Below are 20,032 nucleotides of genomic sequence, written 5' to 3' on the forward strand. Positions count from 1 at the left end.
GGCGCCACCCCTGGAGTTTCCTCCCTCGCCCCTGCGACCAGATCCGAGACGCAGAGAGGAGAGACCCGGTCCGCGGAACCTCGATACCCATGCCGCGGCACTGCAGCCCCAAAGCTGTGCATCAAGAGAACTCCTACAGCATCTGGAGGACCCGGAAAACGCCGGCGGACATCACCCGCCGATTACTCAGGTACCGGGAGCGCGTGGGGGGGTGCCAGTTTCAGCCTAAGGTACTACTATCCTGAGCCCACCCTACCCCCCAGGTACTCAGAGCATCACAACCCGGACGAACTGCGATCACGCTGGGATCCCCTGAGCCATCCTGCTTAAAAGTCACTTATAGACTTCACCCCCCCCGGCCATAACAGCGCCTTTGACTTTGTGAGACCAGCGCCTGGTAGTAGACCCAGTCACAAACGGGTCTCTCACAACGGCCCCTCCCCACAAGGCGCCTAATCCAAAAGACCCCCACACAGACCTGGCGGCCTGGGGAGCCCATCCAACCAACCCCCAGAATCCGTACATCACTCTCAGGCCCACCGATTATTTTCTATTCCCTTCGTGGCCCCCCAACTGACTCCAAAACCTCTCAGAAGGGCAACAGACCACGATCTCCATCCACGGCAATTCAGCCATAACACCGGCATACTCGAACCTCTCCCTCCAGCTATAGCGGAGAAGCAGCATACACCTCAACCTAGTAGAGTCAGAAAGAACAAGCTACAGGTGGCTTCCGCTTTGGAGGTGGCAGGGCTATCAGGTCGACAAACACTGCCACAGCGAACCCACATACATTCAGCGGGAACCCCCCAAAACACACGCAAAGCTTGCAGGCGCACCAAGCAAAGTGCTATCCATCACACTCTCCGGAGCATAAACCACGCTCCCCCCGAGGGGTGACAATCTCTACGCCACTGCCACAGACCAGAATTGAAATCATCTCCACACCACAGCAAGCTCAATGGGGAAGACAGATAGATCACAAAGGAAACTGACTTTCGAGACAGGCACCGCCCCTAAAACCCCACGACTACAAGAGGAACCAGACACCCCCACGGCCAGTGAACTCCAAATGGAAGAAACTTCCATGTCAGCCGATATAAAGACTCTTCTCTTGGATCTGAAGGCTGGTATAGGAAGTCTGAACAGCAAAATGGACGGCCTCGCCAAAGGTGAATCTCCTCCAGCGCCGACTAGACACTCACTCTGAGAGGCTCAATGAAGTGGAGCAACGTGTGTCCAACCTGGACGATGGCACAACAAGCCTGGAGACGAGACTCACCTTGCTAGAATCCCAAATGAAGACTACTACTGCCAGGTGTGAAGATTTAGAGGGCCGTTCCCGTAGGAACAACATCAGAATCGTCGGAGTGGGAGAGGGTCATCTCGAGAAGAGGATGGAGGACTTTGTTGAGGCACTGTGCACCACTCTCTTTGGCCATGAGGTGCTTTCCTCCCTCTTTGTCGTACAAAGAGCGCACAAGATCCCCTCCACTAAACCCATCCCAGGAGGGCCCCCCAGGCCAATAATCGCCAAACTGCTAAACTACAAGGACCGTGACTCCATCCTCCGCTTGGCCCGAGAGAAAGGGGAAATACACCATGATGGGAACAGAATCCACTTCTTTCCTGACTTCTCGCCGGCGGTTCAGTCCCAAAGAAGATCCTTCTCATCCACCCGACAGAGGCTCAAACATAACCAGATCACATAATTCAATGTTGTTCCCGGCACGTCTCAGAATCCAGCACAGCGGAAAAGTCCACTTTTTCCAGTCTCCAGAAGAAGCTAACCAATTCCTGGACCGGGCAGGTTGCTCCACACCCAACCCCACCCAGGCACGCCCACAAAGAGACGGAAGCAGGAACCCTCCATAAACCAAATCGAAGTCAAAGGCACCAACACCAAGCAGGGAAAACGTATTTCATGTTCCGGAGAAGATCGCTGAAGACAGGCACCCCAAGGCTGTGCACCATGGGAAGCTACTAAGGCCCCTTGCTTAGCAAGGCCAATGGGAGGCCCCGAACGCCCCTTGCACAGCATTTGTTTGTTTGACAGTTTATTGTTACTGGGAGGGATTGCAGCCGACGACCTGGAGAAACCAGGTACTGTCTCATGCAACAGTTCAATTACGGGCCAGTTGGGGGTTGCCCGTGGAAATGGTTCGCCGAGGGGAATGGTTAAGGACTGCTCCGCCCACCCGATGTCTCCCACTGGCCCTCCATCCTTCTCACCACCAGCAATACTGCACCGTCCAGCAAATAACTACACGAACAACGACCAATTTGTCGGATCAAAGTTAACAACACAGACCGTCAATGGCCAATTGAAAACCAATATATACTCTAATCCGCTCCATTCAAAGTCGCAACCTGGAACATAAGGGGGGGTAATATCCCGTCCAAACCACGGAAAATCCTACAGTACTTGAGAAGACATGAGGTCGATGTGGCAACGGTCCAAGAAACGCATTTAATTCACGGAAAAGATCCCATATGGGCAAAGTCTTGGGGTTGCCATAGATACTTTTCATCATACTCGTCCTACTCTAGAGGAGTTGCTAATCTGGGCAGGTGATATGAACCCTGTCCTCGACCCAATCAGAGATAGATCACGAGCCGTACCACAACCCAAATCTAAAGCCAGCCTGCAAATAGAAGAAATCTGCAGGGCATTTGATCTAAAAGACGCGTGGAGAGCGGCCAACGGTGATCTACAAGACTACACCTTCCACTAGGCGGTACACAACACGAGTTCTAGAATCGACTATCTATTCACCTCGACAAATGGCCCACTAAACAGCAGCTCATGTCACATACTCCCAAGAATTCTCTCCGACCACTCCCCTATAATCCTGAGCCTCAACTCCGCCCACCCAGGATCCACGCTACAACGCTGGCGCTTCAAAACCGGCTCCATGCAAGACGAGGTATTTGCTACCCAATTAAGAGAAGAAATCAAAACTTTCCTAGAGGCCAACATAGGTTCAGTCACCTCCGCCAGCACGATATGGGAGTCATTAAAATGCTTCACGAGGGGGGTCTGCCAGGCCAAGGAGAACGGCATCCTTAAACTCATCAGACGGGAGCTGGCAGCCTGTGAGGAACACCTAAAAAAACCTCGAGCGCCAAAGCATGACCACGGATGACCCGAGAATAAAGGCCACCCTGAAAGAGGAACTGCAGAAATTTAATACCTTGGCCGAGCGAGAACTAAAATTCCTAAATCGCGGCAACCAAGTCAGACAATACGGCGAAGGACAAAAACCTGGCGCCCTCCTTGCAAATTTAATAAGAGCCGACTGTAAGTTGACTCCAATCGAAGGTATTCGCAACCCGCAAGGAGTGATAATACACACAGACGAAGGAATGGCGGAGGAATTTCAACACTTCTACCAAGATCTCTACAGTACCAAGCACAAGGGAAACTCAAACGCTCCACTAGAATATCTAGAAGACACTGAGCTATATTGGGTCGAAAGTCATCTACGAGAACCCCTCAACGAATTGGTCATGCAAGAGGAGATCATTGAAGCTATCAAGACGCTTCCAAACTCAAGGGCCCCCGCCTCAGACGGCCTAACAGGGGAATTTTATAAAGCATTTGCGAATACCCTAGCCCCTCTCCTGGCAGCAGTATACGAAGCAGCTCTGGAAAAGGGTGCCCTCCCCCAGACCGCCTGCGAAGCCAACGTCGTCCTCTTGCACAAACGAGACAAACCCCCAGAAGAATGCGCATCCTACCGCCCCATTTCCCTACTCAACCTCGACAATAAAATACTAGCAAAGGTGCTCACAAACAGGCTGATGCCACTGATGCCTGCCCTGGTTCTCGGAGACCAGGCAGGGTTCATACCTGGCCACAACACAACCTTTGGAATCAGAAGGGTGTTCAGCGTCACGGAAGCATTAGATCCATCCCAGCAAGCAATCGCAGTCTTACTCGATGCTGAGAAAGCATTTTACTCGGTAGAGTGGCCATTCCTGTTTGCAGTACTAACCAGGATGGGTCTGGGAGCACGCTTTATTAAACTGGTATCCCTTTTATACACCAAACCACAAGCCAACATCATAGTTGGATCAGCAAAATCAGCCACCATCGACCTACAACGCGGCACAAGGCAAGGCTGCCCCCTATCAGCTCTATTATTTGCCTTGGTAATGGAACCACTTGCCTCCAACCTTTGCGAGCAGCGACAACACAAGGGGCTAGTCATAGGTCCACATAAGCTTATCATCTCCCTGTACGCGGACGATGTCGTGCTGTTCATACGCGACCCCGCAGACAATCTGAACCCAGTCATGAGGGAGGTGATGAAATTCGGAGCAGCCTCTGGCCTGAAAATCAACCAGTCAAAATCCATAGTGTTCCCACTGACTCCAGCGACTAAACCATTTGAGGATGATTTCGTGGAAAACATCCTAGGTTCGGTACCTCGGAATACAAATGTCACAAAGTCATCAGGAAGTGTTCCACGATAACTATGAAGAAGTTGCCAAATCACTGCAGGAGAGAGTGGCTTGTTGGAAGACCCTACCACCACTGACCCTCTGTGGAAGAGCCTTCCTAGTCAAGATGGTGATCTTACCGAAGTTCCTATACTTATTTACCAACATTCCCATATTACTACCACAATCCTTCCTGAAGAGACTGAAAAGTATGGTCCTCGATCTGCTATGGGCAGGCAAACCGGCCAGAGTGGCACACTCAATACTAACCCTCCCAGTAACAAACAGAGGTCTAGCCCTTCCAGACCTGGAGAAATACTTTTGGGCGGCACAGGCGCAATTCCTCAGCTTCTGGTACTCACACATTCAGTCAGACCCCACGTGCAGGCGGAACGAGCCCTAGCAACGCCCAACCTACTGAAGGCTGTCCTCCTCGGCCAGATCCCCGTCCCCAACAACACCATGAATGTAGTCTTGTCGACGTACAAAATCTGGAAAAAACTTGCTAAAAAATATGGGGTGCAAACCAGGTACTCGCCTCTCCTCCCCGCCAAGTTCATACCAGGGATCCTGCTGACGTCGGAAAGAGTTTTCCATCATTGGTTGGAAAAGCTCCACATAAACACCCTAGGGGACCTCTTCACAGAGGACGGCTTCCTAACTCCAGAGCAGGCGAAGGCGAGAGGCGGCACCACAGCGCTCGACACTTTCATTTATTTCAGAACTCGCTACAAATTGCAAGCACTCCTGCCAACCTTTCCACTTCAACCTCCAACCTGGCAACTTCTACACAACGTAATACAAGCGCAGGGAGAGGGAATGCTGGTCTCGCAATTGTATAGAGCCATCATCGTCGACATTGCCCCCGATAACTCCCAAGCGAAAGCCAGATGGCAAAAGTCCCTAAATTTATCCATATCAGAAGAAAACTGGTCTTTCATCTTGAAACAAACGCAAAAAATCGCTCTCAACACACGCCTGAAACTAATCCACTTTAACTTCCTTCATCAAACCTATAATACACCAGCCAAAGCGAACAAACACCACCCTGAATAGCCCTCAAAATGTGAGCGATGTGGGACGTCAGCCGATTTTGTCCACCTCGCGTGGGACTGTCCCAAACTTACTCCGTTCTGGAACCAGGTCCTAGAGATAACTGGGGCAATCATCAGACAAACTGTTCAACCCACCCACACAGCAGCTCTACTGGGAATGAGAAGAATGTTATCAGCACCAATAAGGAAACTGGCAGTTCTACTGTTAACACTCGCCCGTAGGAGAGTCTTCATGGCCTGGAGCCGAGGCCCTCTCCCCACAGTCTCCGCCTGGCGTAGAGACATCCTTTATTGCCAGGATGTTGAGACGGACTTCGTCAAACTACTACCTCTCCACGCCCGCCCACCAGACATCTGGGGCCCGCTGGTACTGTTCCTGTTGAAGGAAGCCGAGGAGGCCCCAGCCTCCCCAGATAGCACTCAAACAAGGACCGTGCTTTCGTGAATAATTCTGGCCCGGCATCCCACATCGCTCTGAGACGTAGAACTGACTAGGTGCAGAATACATCAACTAAGATACTGAACTCTATGGCGGGGAGAGGGGGTGGGTTTGGGGGGGGGGGGGGATTGGGAATGGCGCATAGTTAATTCCACCCTAATGTGGGTGAGAAGTTGTATTGTGTTACAAAAAACCAAAAATAAAGGTCTTAAAAAAAAAAACGGAGGCATTGGGGCGTAGTGCCGTGGTATATATACGATGCCAAATGTCACGTACGGAGCCAGCGATCGAGACCCAGACAAGAAGGATCGACGATCGAGTCGAAGTCCACTACACCCCCTGCCTAAAAGTTTCCGAAAAGCAGAGCTGGATAATGGATATCTATCATGATGAGGAATCTGCGGAAGAAAAGCAATCCATTGAAGGTCGCCTATTGCATTCATCAACTTTGTGAAGACACGAGGGCCGAGTTCAGGCCGAAGGGCAACACTTTGTACTGGAAGTGGTATGACATAATCGTGAACCGCTGAAACTTCTGATGCGATTGATATATGGGCACATGCAGGTACGCATCCTTGAGGTCCAGGGAATACCATCCAGTCACCTGCACACAGAGACTCAGCTATGCGCGCTGGAGTAATCGACTTGAAGCGTTCCAGCGGTGAAGACAGGTTTAGAAATGAGAGGTCCAGGACAACCCAAATATCCTGGAATAGTAACCGAAGCCCATGTCTGCAAGAGGAACTGGTTCTATAGTCTGCATCTCCAAGACAGACAGGATCTCTCGTAAAAAAAGAGCTGGAGACCCGATCTGACGAAGAGCAGGAGAGGATGGTAGAGGAAGACTGAAGCCCGTGGAGACAACAGATAGGATCCACGGGTTACTGAAAAGACGCTTGCCAGTGTCCTGGAACATAGCAAAACGGACCCCCACAGGCGAGCTGTGTTTCCCCCACCCTGATGTCACTGCTTTTTGCATCAGAGGCGGGTCAGAGGAGGGGGATCAGAAAAACCTGTGCACCATCCTCTACTGCTTCCTCCTGTTGTCACTGGGCAACCTGTCAGACCTCTCAGTACTTTGATCCTGGAACCCCTTGAAGCTGGAGAATGTTCAGAGTTTGAACTCAGGCCTACCTTGGTACTGAGGGAAGGACCTCTGACCTGGCTTTGTCAGGATGGCCAAAGACTTGGCGGGTTGAGTAGAGGTTTTCGTCTTCGTCAATTCGTCATATGTGGACATATTAAAAATGTCCACGCTCTCGAAGGGCACATCTAGGATCCACTCCTGCACGTCAAATGAAAACTTTGTGGCATGCATCCAAGCCGCCCTTCTCATCTCGACCCCAAGGGACGGCTCTCTGCTGGCTGTGTCGATGTGTGAGACCGAAAAGACTCCATGAAATCCTGTGCAACGGCCCGGGCATCTGCCAGAATGGCCTTCAAGGCGGCTTGTTTGTCCAAAGTGAGGTTGGGCAGAAATTCCCTGAGCTCCTGGCACAGCTTCTAGTTAGCCACAGCCAAGAGGGCATCCACATTGACCTGCCGCAGATGTAGTCCTGAGATGGAGTAATAGTGCTTTCCCAAGGACTAAATGACTTTGTCCTCCTTGGAGAGGCAACTGGAGGTGGCTCCTCTGGAAGAAGACAACAAAGACGATGGTTTAGAATATAAAGAGGCCCCAGCCACCACAGAGGAATGAGTCTGTGGGTGGGAGGCAAGGAGAATTGGCTCCCTGTCTGTCTGCCTAAACCTGCTGTCCAACTTATTGTTCATCTGGGCGTTGGCCCGGGGCTTCTCCCAGACCTTTCGCGCCACCTACAGGACATCCTTCTGGAGGGGGATGCCAGACCGGATCGTGGGGAGTTTCCCCAAGACCCCTGCCAGCACACCTGACTCCTGGGGGGGGGGTTTCCTCAGAAAGGGGGACCACCAAGTACTTCATCAGGCCCTGGAGGTGGTCATGAAGGGCCTTAATGGATGCCAAGGGCTCATCGTCCTGGGGGCCATCGTCCCCCCCCTTTTTTCACAGGCTGAGGGGAATCCGGGCACTGGGACACAGGTGCCAGAGGGGTCCCCCAAAGGTCCTCAGGCGCCGACAAGTCCAATGGCTGTTGACGGGGAGGCGTTGGTGGTACAGGAGGTAATGGAGGGGTCTGCAGAACCGGTAGGGCCTGAATCGGTGGAGGGGCCGGCTCCACCAGAGGAACGGGAGTTCCACCCAGTAGAGGGGACCGAGGTGGCGCCGCCTGGGGGATGGCCTCCTTCACAATGTCCTTCAGGAGCCCCTTCGTCTGTGGGGAATGCATGAGGAAGAAGAAGCGTTCAAAGAAGCGGTCCTCACTAGCTGGAAGTGCCTATGGGCCCTGCCCTCTGAGGCGCTGGGCCTCCGCTGCTGGTCAAAGCGCCGAGGCGCCTGATACGTGTAGCTGTACAGCTGTGAAGGGTAGATGTACCACTGAGGGGACCAAAACCCTGCACCATAGGATCTGCTTCCAAAGGGAAGGCGGCTGGAAACCTTCTGCAAAGTTCACTCTATGGGCAAAAACACTAGCTGGCCCTGATGCCGGATCCAAGATGGCCGCCTGCCTTGCAGGCTCTGCCATGTGCCGCTTTGCCATTTTGAAACCTTGTGCCACGCCTTGGGCAGGAGGGCGTGGAGGCCCCGAGCCAAGAGAGGCTTCAGACACGAGAGGATACAGCTTGGGTCTTGCACCCAAAGCAGAGGCGTCGACCTCAAAGCGCCCTCTGGTAGGTGATGAGCCCTCAGTCAGATGTCGGGTAGTCGAAACGCCCTGGATGGCAGCCTCGAAGCGATCCCTTACCCCTTGGGGTAGAAGAAGAGGACAAGGCTGATTGTCCTTCCAAGGACAGCCTGGTAGAGCCCCTCCGATTGGGAGCCGGTAGCCTGGGAGGCCTCAGGTCTGTCAGAACCTGAATGCGAGGAACCCCGATCCGTGGGAACCCCGTGGAAGGAGTCTCTGTACTGTGGATCCATGCTGAACAGAGGGCCTATCCTGTCTTGATGAGAGGAGACAAATCCTTAAGGCGGAGAAGTGTGGAAGATCTCCCCTACACCGTGAAACGATTCTTCGATGCCCTGTGACCGAGCGTGCTGCAGGCCGCACATGAGTCCCTGCGGTTGTCGGGGCCCCAAACACTCAAGACAGAGTGCATGGGGGTCCAAGGCCAGGAACGAGCGGTCGCAAGAGGCACATCTAGTGAATCCTCCTGCGGCTGACAATTGCCGACTGGGGTTGTGAGGCATCAAAAGGAAAGGAAAATGAGAATTGAAAAAACAAATGGGGAGCAAGCGGAAAGCTGGTTGCCAGGTCTGACGACATCCATGAGGAAAAAGGGGCTGAGGTGAGGCACCCAAGGGTGGGGCGTTGGCGGGGCGTTCCCACAGCCGAGGCAGGGCGGTATACTAAATTTAACGAGGAAGCTACATTTTTCGCCACCAACGGTTCCGGTACCGTGCCTATGTTGGGGGACACCCACAAGCATGGAGGAAAGGGGTTGGGACGTACAAGCATTACATTTAACCTGGTGGATACACTTGATGTTATCAGAGCTAGAACTGGTATGACAAGGGAGGAAAGAAAATGCAGAATATGTAACACAGGAGCAATTGAGTCCGTCAAACATATTTTGTGCTCCTGTAGTGCCCCAAAAGAACCTAGCCACAAATCCCTGAGAGCTATGGCTGTAGAAAAATACTTGCATGAGGAGGGAGATGCACTCTTGACAGGGTGCATAGATGGAAATGTTATCATTCTTATTTTTACTTGACCAAATTCTGGATGACCAATAAACCTTGGATCAAGGGTTAGTCAGACATTACAGATGGCAGATCTCAAATAATATTGTAATTATTTTAATCAGTCAGATAGATCAACTGGAAGCAAAGCGGAATATGCATGCCAGACAGAATTGTGTTTTTGTTAATCTTACATTAAGTTGTAAATTGTTGATACCATTTTTTCATAAAAAAACATTTGTATGGCTGTACTATAATTTTTTTTAAAAAAAGATTGTGCTCTGCAATGAAGTATAATTTGTAAACCATTTCAAATTAAAATGTCACATATAAATTGTGTTGGTATTGGTCCCATGTGTCAGACGTCGGTCCCACCTCCCCTGTCTCCTCACCGGAATCTTCAGAGGATAGATCCTGGAGCGGATTCTTCTTCTTTGGAAGCTTCTTCTTCTTGTTGCTAGATGACTCGTCCTTATAAATCCGGACCTTCTTTTCGCGGAGATAAGGTCTATCCCCTCCAGAGGCCACCGTGACAGTAGTGGGAACCTGTCTTGGGTGCCTCCAGTGGGGCCAGCCTCACTTTCAGGGAAAAAGCCAAAGCAGAAAAAACCCTGTAGGTCTTGATGGTATGAGGTGAGGCAGTCCTTGATAACCCAGGCCGTTGGAAGAAAGGCGGATAGCGAAGGCTGACTGGAAGTAACCAGATGTCTGCGACCAGCTTCCAGACAGAGCTCCGAATAAGACTTGCAAGTAGAATCCTTCGATAGCAACAAGGAAATCGTAAGTAAGTAGCAGGATAATAGACGAAAAATTGGAAGAAAAGGAGAACAAATGGCCTAAGAAGGAAACCCGAAATGAAACACCCAGTGGAAGGAATAGATGGCAGATACCGCCGAGTAAATAAACCAGATACCGGAAGGGAGTGACGCAAGGTAAGAAGTACCGGGCGGCAAAGGTAAGTAGTAAACAGAGCAAAAGAGTGCCGTGCACAGAGAAGGCTGCAGGCAGCAAGAAAGGAACGGTGAGATGTCGAGCAGAGAAGTAGGAGGAGTCAAGAATCCAGGTAAGCAAGACAGCAAGTCACCGAAGCGGTGAAACAGCGGAGTACACGCCGTGAACCCTAAGAACATGAAAGAAAGAAATGCAGCGAGAAACTAAGGTTGTACTAGATTGGATAAAGTTGGAAAAACTATGGCGGCTAAGGAAGCCCAATGGAAGGGAAAATATAAGAGAGCAACGGAGCGTTAGAGTGCGAGAAGCAAACACAGATACAACGCACCGTACAGGGAGGCGGAGTCAGTACTTATAGAGTCCTCCGCCATATTGGATGAGGACTAGAGCGAGGTAACCGCTAGCTAGTGCCGCCAGCGGTTCTCCGCCATATTGTATGAGGACTAGAGCGAGGTAACCGCTAGCTAGTGCCGCCAGCGGTTCCACAACTTCCACCCCTGATTCCTGACAGTATACCCCCTCTTTCTCGGGGATCCCCCTGGTTTGCTCGGGTGTAACCGATGGAATCTTCTTACCAGACTGGGAGCATGGAGATGGCTCTTAGGTTCCCAAGACCTCTCAGCTATCGGATAGCCTTTCCAATGTACCAGGTATTGTAACCTGCCCTGGTGATACCTGGAATCGATTAGCCGAGCCACCTCGTATTCCTCTGGAATCTCCTCCACCTGAGCAAGTCTCCGACGAGCTGGTCTTTGAAAGGGGTCTTCCTTATGCTCCTTGAGTAAGGAGACATGGAACACAGGATGCACCCTTTTGAGAGATATAGGGAGCTTTATCTTGTAAGCCACCGGGTTAATCTGTTGAATGATAGTGAAGGGCCCAATAAAACGTGGGGAAAACTTCCCGGTATGGACCCATCTTGGGAGAAATCTGGTGGACAACCAGACTAATTGTCCCGTCTTCCAGCCTGGGTTAGATCGTCTGCTTCTATCTGCCCACCTCTTTTGTGTAAGACGGCTCGCCAGGAGAGCCTTCTTGGCTAGATCATGTACCTCATGCAGGTCTTTAAATGTACCCTCCAAAGCAGGGATCTTGGTTGTTGGTGGAATTACAGGGGGTAGATGGTGTGGGTGGAATCCATAAGTACAAAGAAAAGGACTCATCTGAATCGACGTGTGCAAAGTGTTGTTATAAGCAAACTCTGCTTGCGAGAGGAATTGAAACCATTCCTTCTGTTGATGACTACAGAAACATCTTAAATATTGCTCTAGGCTGGCGTTGAGTCTTTCCGTCTGGCCATTGCTTTCTGGATGGTAACCAGAGGAAAGAGCTCTTTGTATGCCCAAAACATGGCAGAGGGTAGCCCAGAGTCGGGAGGTGAATTGAGATCCTCTATCCGACACTATAGTCCTGGGCAATCCGTGTAAACGGACAATGTCTCTAAGGAAGGCAACTGCCGTATCAGGGGCGGATGGAACTTGTTTAAATGCAGTGAAGTGTGCCAATTTACTGTAGGAATCCACAGTCACCATGATTACCGTCATATCATAGGACTGGGGGAGATCCACAATAAAGTCCATGGATATATGTTCCCAAGGGCGTTCCGGAAGAGGCGGTTGTTGCAATAATCCAAATGGTTTGCCCGTCTGGTATTTACTGGAGGCACAAACCGCACAAGTCGACACATATTGGTATACATCTTCTCTAAGCCTTGGCCACCAAAAGTTCCTCTTCAGTAGTTCACAAGTCTTTCTAATTCCTGGATGGCCAGTCAAAGGGGTGTCATGGCACCAGGAAAGAACCTTGCTTTGAAGCGTCTTGGTAGGGATGAATAACGCCTTCTCATGATAGAACAACCCATCGTCTCCTTGAACCACAGTTGAAGGAAGCTCAGTGCAGGTTTGATATTTAGGTATCAATTCTTCTAGAAAGGAGGTGGTGGAGGCCAGAATCTTAATTCCAGGTAACATCAAGTCTTGTCTTTGACAGTACTCCGATCCTTCTCCGAGGCTTCGTGACAATGCATCTGCTTTCTTGTTTTCTGTCCCAGGAATGTAAGTAATTACAAAATCATATTGCAAAAAGAAGAAGGCCCATCGAGCATGTCTTGCGTTGGAGCATTCCATCTGCTGTAGGACCCTGAGATTACGATGATCTGTGCGGATAATAAAGCAGTGAATGGCACCTTGTAAGAGATGACGCCATTCTAGGCAAGCCAATTTGATGGCCAATAACTCTCTTTCTAAGACAGAGTAGTTCCTTTCACTACTGGTCAGAGTCTTGGAAAAATAGGCTACAGGATGTTCATAGCCATCGTCCGAACATTGTAGTAAAATTGCTCCTACCGCTCCTACAGAAGCGTCAGTTTCTAGGATGAACTGTCTTGACTGATCTGGTTGAGCCAAAATGGGTGCGTTGGAGAACTTCTTTTTGAGAAAAAGGAAAGCCTCTCGGGGTTCCTTGTCGAAGGCGAACTTAACTCCCTTCTTAAGCAATGAAGTTAGAGGGAGTACCATCCTAGAAAAGTTTGGAATAAACCTCCTGTAAAAGTTGGCTAATCCTAGGAAGCTCTGTAGTTCTTTAATGTTAGTTGGTTCCCTCCATTCCATGATTGCCTTGACCTTATTGGGATCCATCTTGATGCCTTCTTGTGATAGGATGAATCCTAGATAGGTCACTGAGGTTACTTCGAATTGACATTTTTCAGGTTTGACCAACAGTTGATGGAACTGTAGTCGGTGCAAAACCTCCTTAACTTGCTGCCGGTGATCGGCTAATTCTTCAGAATAAATCAGGATGTCGTCTAGATAGACTACGACTGACAAGAATAACTTGTCTGCAAACACCTTGTCCATATATCTTTGAAAAACTGCTGGAGCGTTCACAAGGCCAAACGGCATTACCTTGTATTCATACAACCCAAAAGGGGTCCGGAATGCCGTCTTCCATTCATCTCCGTGTCTTATTCTCAGGAGGTGATAGGCACCCCTTAAATCGAGTTTGGTGAAATACCTTGCACCCTGCACCGCCTCCAGGATGTCCCTTATAAGGGGCATAGGGTATCTGTCTCGGATGGTTATCTTGTTGAGACCTCTGTAGTCTATGCATGGACGTAGCTCAGTGGTGTCCTTCTTTGGTATAAAGAATAAAGAGGCCCCACAAGATGATCTTGATTCTTGGATTAATCCGTTTTGGAGATGGGCATCGAGATAGATTCTGAGAGCTCCTCGTTCGGGAAGGGACAAGGGGTACATTCGACCGAAGGGCACCGTAGAGTTGGGTAACAAGTCAATACAACAGTCTTCGGCCCTGTGTGGAGGTAGGCTTTTAGGAATGGTATCCAGGAACACCTCAGAATATTCCTGATACTGAGTTGGGACTGTTGACACGATTACAGGCCCGATGACCCTGGTTTCTTCTTTGGCTACTTCCTTGATAGCAAAAGGGTCCATACAATTTGTCTTACAGAACTGGGAGTCAAAGCTGACCCTATTTGCGGTCCAATCTATATGAGGGTTATGCTTCCTTAACCAAGGAATGCCTAATACCAACGGAAAATGTGCCGCTCTGATCTGGTCAAAAACCAGAACCTCTTGGTGGTGGTCCAGTGCCATTCGCAGGGGAATTGTCTCACTTACAATAGGTCCTGAGGACAAAGGTGTTCCATCAACCCCTTCTACGGGAATGGCCCTTGACTTCGGTTTCGTGGGAACAAGGTTCTTCTTAGCCCAGTGTAGGTCCATAAAGTTTCCTGCGGCACCGCAGTCCAACATAGCCAACACTTTGACCTGTTTAGAATCCGATATCCATAGTGAGACCTTGAACACCATCAGACTATTTACTTCTGTGTCCCCTATTGTTCCTGCATGGTAGCAAGGGTCTTTTGGCAGATCCCCCGACACTTCCCTTGCCACGGTTCGGGGGTTGTAGTTTTCCTTCCGCCTGGGAGGGACTTCTGGACAATTCCGTAAAAAATGTTTTGTAGATCCGCAATACATGCATAAACCTGCCTCCTTACGGCGTCTTCTCTCTTCCGGAGTAAGAGGACCACGAGTAGCCCCGATCTGCATGGGTTCCTCTGTTAAGGGAGGCGTTCTCTGAACCGGAGCTTGGGTGGGTAAACCAGTTACCTGCTGGTTTCCGCGAAACCGTCTTCTTTCCTGACGACGTTCATGTAATCGAAATTCTATCTGGAGGGCTAAGGTCATCAGGTCTCGAAAAGAAGAAGGACGAGCTACTCGAGCTAGCTCGTCTTTAATTTCGTCTTGAAGACCTCGTCGAAAGATCGTTTGCTGTGCTGAGTCCGGCCAATCCGCCTTGGCCGCAAGCCTCAGGAATCTGGAAATGTATGTTTGGACATCTGTGTTTCCCTGGCGGACGTCCAGGATAGCTTCCAAGGAAGAGTAAAGAACTTCAGGTCTGTCAAACCTGTCCTTAAAAGCAACTACAAATTGGTCAAAGTTATTTAATGTAGGATCTTCGTTTGTGACTAACGGGGTAGCCCAAGACAAGGCGTTTCCGTGAAGATTGGCTATGATGAATCCGACTCTAGATCGATCAGTTCCATAGGCATGAGGTCTGAAGGTGAAATATACCTTACAGGCGTCCAAGAATTCCTTAAGTCCTCCCGGATGGCCATCATATTTGCCAAAAGAGAGTGGCATAGTGGGTAAATCCCCATGATCATCTCGGTGCAGTACGACCTGCTGTCGAAGGGCGAGATTCTCTGTTCTCAAAGACTGGACTTCCGCAGTGAGATTCTGCATGGCTGCGACCAGCTCTTGGTACTGCTCCAAGGACGCCATGGGTAATGTAGGGCGTTGTATTCTGTCAGACGTCGGTCCCACCTCCCCTGTCTCCTCACCGGAATCTTCAGAGGATAGATCCTGGAGCGGATTCTTCTTCTTTGGAAGCTTCTTCTTCTTGTTGCTAGATGACTCGTCCTTATAAATCCGGACCTTCTTTTCGCGGAGATAAGGTCTATCCCCTCCAGAGGCCACCGTGACAGTAGTGGGAACCTGTCTTGGGTGCCTCCAGTGGGGCCAGCCTCACTTTCAGGGAAAAAGCCAAAGCAGAAAAAACCCTGTAGGTCTTGATGGTATGAGGTGAGGCAGTCCTTGATAACCCAGGCCGTTGGAAGAAAGGCGGATAGCGAAGGCTGACTGGAAGTAACCAGATGTCTGCGACCAGCTTCCAGACAGAGCTCCGAATAAGACTTGCAAGTAGAATCCTTCGATAGCAACAAGGAAATCGTAAGTAAGTAGCAGGATAATAGACGAAAAATTGGAAGAAAAGGAGAACAAATGGCCTAAGAAGGAAACCCGAAATGAAACACCCAGTGGAAGGAATAGATGGCAGATACCGCCGAGTAAATAAACCAGATACCGGAAGGGAGTGACGCAAGGTAAGAAGTACCGGGCGGCAAAGGTAAGTAGTAAACAGAGCAAAAGAGTGCCGTGCACAGAGAAGGCTGCAGGCAGCAAGAAAGGAACGGTGAGATGTCGAGCAGAGAAGTAGGAGGAGTCAAGAATCCAGGTAAGCAAGACAGCAAGTCACCGAAGCGGTGAAACAGCGGAGTACACGCCGTGAACCCTAAGAACATGAAAGAAAGAAATGCAGCGAGAAACTAAGGTTGTACTAGATTGGATAAAGTTGGAAAAACTATGGCGGCTAAGGAAGCCCAATGGAAGGGAAAATATAAGAGAGCAACGGAGCGTTAGAGTGCGAGAAGCAAACACAGATACAACGCACCGTACAGGGAGGCGGAGTCAGTACTTATAGAGTCCTCCGCCATATTGGATGAGGACTAGAGCGAGGTAACCGCTAGCTAGTGCCGCCAGCGGTTCTCCGCCATATTGTATGAGGACTAGAGCGAGGTAACCGCTAGCTAGTGCCGCCAGCGGTTCCACAACTTCCACCCCTGATTCCTGACACCATGTTTATTTTTCAGGGCGGAAACACTGGGGCACTGTTCCCCTAACATTGGCCTGAGAGGAATAGCATTGTGGAATCACCTGAGCTGTCGTTCTGGGGGTAACAGGAACTGGGAGTGCTTTACATTTGTTGGATAGGTGGACTGGGAGGGTTGACCTTGAGGATCTCACATTAGAGTGAACTGGATTCATGTACTTGCCCTGTGAGGTTTTATGCAGGTGAATTGATCTGGAAGACGGACATTGAAGCTAATGGAAAAGAGGACTGGCATTTTAGGGTTGGCTTGTGGCTTTAGCCTGAGGGTGAGAGGCACTACTAGATTGGCAATGATAATTTGGACTTGAAAGGCCAATGTTGGGGGGGGGGGGAATCACCTGTACAGGTTGAGTTTAACATGCCCATATTGGCAATCAGTACAAGTAGACTACCCTCAGTTTATTAGCCTTGTGGAGCATTGATCTTGGATTACCCTTATGAGACTATGGGTTGTCCTGCGAGAGTGGTCCCATTGAAATCTCATACTCATTTTGGAAAGCCACACAGGGTATCACTCTCCAGTTCCATACCAGAGGCTCCAGTTTGGTGCTTATTATGCCGCTATAACACAGAATATGTCAAATGTGGGGTACTCGAACACATCCCCCATTTGCTTCCTCATCCGCCAACCAGATCCTAAATGACTATACCAACTCACCCTAGTGTGGAATGGCTACTCCAAGCATGGAACCGGAAGGAAGTGTTATCAGTGAGAGACTTGTGAGGGTGTTTAAAAGCATATTGCATATTCCTTTGTGGCATGTGCAGAATAGGCGTTGAAGACAATATATACCAATGTTATTGTATATCTAAGTGCCAACATAGAGTTTCAAACTTCTTATGGATGCTGCCATTTCAAGACATGTTACATGAAATAATTCAATACAGAGGTCCAAGGCCATAAACATAATGTCTATTCCAGCAGAGAGAAGGAAAGCACAGAGTTCTTGCCTTTTTGTAGCGGAGAAGGCCGTGTTGTGTTTTTCTTCTGATCGTCCACCTGTTTTAAAAACTGTCGTATTTCAGTGTCGTACTCAACCCATTCAGAAACAATCCGCGCAGCAGCTTTCAGCTTGGGCTCTTTGGTTTTGGGATTGTTGCACTGAAAGTAATGAAACAAGGGGTTACCCGCCATTCAGCGCAGTAAATCGGACTTATCAACTAACCACAATAGAGTACTGTAACCATCAAATCAACCAGTATCAATACAATGTTTTCAAAAGAAAAGGGAACAAATTACAATTGGAGCTATAAAATCATTTGGCATCCATGTCCTCTTTAATGTTTATAATGGTCACAATATGTGGTAGAGTACTGCTTTAAGAAAACACAACTTGAGCATTTCAACTAGAATGTGTCAGCAAGGCTTGCCTGTGTGGCACGTTTCCTCTGTTTCAAACAAACACCTATAGTATTGTAATGCATACATACAATTAGGTACCGTATTACTTGAGAAGAACAAAGTACTTACCTTCAGTAATGTTCTGTCAGATGGATTGGTAGTTGACCCCACTGAACCCTCCTCTTAGAAGGAAGATGGAAACAGAGGAGACTGCGGAGGGGGCAAACTTGCAGACTACTGAGAGAGAGGGCTGGCGCTCATCTCGTCCATATCCTAAACGGAAGGGGAAAGGTTCACGAGCAGTGATGGTTACCTGAGGACAGGGAGATATATTCTTGGCAACTGGGTAATGTTGATATTTCAGTTTAGAGGCCATGCTGGTTCCGGGGGAATTAGTTGGGCTATCTGGTGGCAGGAAATTGGTGATGGGGGTGCTCAATGGGGAAATGATGCAGTAGCTGGCGGGGGGCGGGCGGTGTGCGCATCACTGAAGAGCAGGGACGGGGGGCGTTGGGGGCATCAGATATTGGCCCTAAAACACCAAGGATCTGGGGGTTGGTGGGTGGAGTTCTGTTTTTTGTTGAAAGTTTACTGTGACATGTGGCTGAGGTTTAGGTGGAGGGGGAGGGTTGAGTGTGCTACACTGAAGAGTGCTGTTGGCTCGGTGAGCCCCATAGATCACAATGCTTGACATAACGTTTACCCGTGGGCCAATATATTACATATCATAGAATGGTGCAGAAAATCAAGAAAACTTGGCCTGAAACAGTACTGGAAGAAGAGCCAGATATTACCATAGACATGATATATGATGTAATGGAGGGAGGGCATGAGATTTCTAGATTGTACGAAATGATGATGTCCAAGGTTGAGAAAGAACTAACACAACTGAGATTTGACTGGGAAGCGGAGGTGGGAGCCCCGATAGAGAATGGGATGTGGGAACGTGCCCTGGAGTACCATAAAAAGGTGTCAAGAAATGCTAGATTAAAACAGATACAATTATATATTACGCACAGGGCATATATGACACCCCTGAGGATATCAAGGTTTGAAAATGCTGGCAGACAAGCGTGTCTCAAATGTGACGAAGAACAGGCTGATATGGTACATATGTTCTGGTCCTGCCCGCTGATCGAGCGCTTCTGGTGCGAAGTAGCCGGAAAACTGGCGGAAAAGGGCGTCACTATGGTCATAGATTCAGCCTGGGCCTGCTTACTGGGGGGGGGGTTCCCCAGATCGCAGAAATTTAAGCATGTCAATAAACTGAAAGATTTAGCATATGTGCTCGCAAAAAGGTGGATTGCCATGGGATGGAAGACTTGTCATAGGCCACGAGTGGAGATGTGGTGGAAGGAGTTGCAGAAGTGGGCGAAGGCGGAGACCATGGTATGGCAGGAGGCAAGTAACATAGGGGGAGAGGAAGAGGTAGGAACCCTGATGGCATGGAAATCGTTGCTAGCGGAACTGTTTGGAACGATACAAATCTGACAGAATGTGACCCCACCACGCGGTGCAGATACAAAGTGAGTGGAATAAATAGGCCCGTAAGGGGGGGTGGGATAAGGGGAGCAGTGACTAAAATTGTGTAATTAACGTGAAAATTGCACTATTGATATTTGCACTGCGTGTTTGGTTTGTATTAGTTTTGTTTGTTTGAATATGCAATAAAAATTGTTTCATAAAAAAAAGGTTGGAGCTAGGAAAAAAAATTAAAAATAAAATAAAAATGGTTGACATTACGTTTCTTACTCTGAATGTTCAGGGTCTTAACTCTTCCTCAAAGCGTAGTTCTATATTCAGGTGATTATCCGAAATGAAGGCCTCTATTGTCTTCCTCCAGGAAACACATCTGTTAGTATCTGACAAACGACGAATGAGACACAGGCGGTTTCCCCAGAAGTTCTAATCATCCGAAGGAGTAAAGACGACAGGGTGAGAATCCTCATAGGTAACAGGGTTACATTCAAGAAGAGCTTCCTAGATAGGAACCCGGAGGGGAGAGTCCTGATCTTGAAAGGTTTGCTGAGGGACAAGTTATTTACCTTTGTGGTGCTGTATGCTCCCAATGA

At 49.3% G+C, this 20,032-nt stretch overlaps 1 protein-coding gene across 2 annotated transcripts in view; it reads right to left on the reverse strand.

The window, feature by feature from the left end:
• UGGT2 (UDP-glucose glycoprotein glucosyltransferase 2) overlaps nt 1–20,032 on the reverse strand; it is a 1,923,861-nt gene that overhangs the window by 56,591 nt on the left and 1,847,238 nt on the right. For both annotated transcript variants that reach the window (XM_069639785.1, XM_069639786.1), the window contains one exon: nt 17,570–17,720. In XM_069639785.1, coding sequence (XP_069495886.1) covers nt 17,570–17,720 — 151 coding nt within the window. The remainder of the gene's footprint in view (nt 1–17,569; nt 17,721–20,032) is intronic.

This window comes from Ambystoma mexicanum, chromosome 7q, assembly GCF_040938575.1.
Source record: "Ambystoma mexicanum isolate Mex_15411 chromosome 7q, UKY_AmexF1_1, whole genome shotgun sequence".
Taxonomy (NCBI): domain Eukaryota; kingdom Metazoa; phylum Chordata; class Amphibia; order Caudata; family Ambystomatidae; genus Ambystoma; species Ambystoma mexicanum.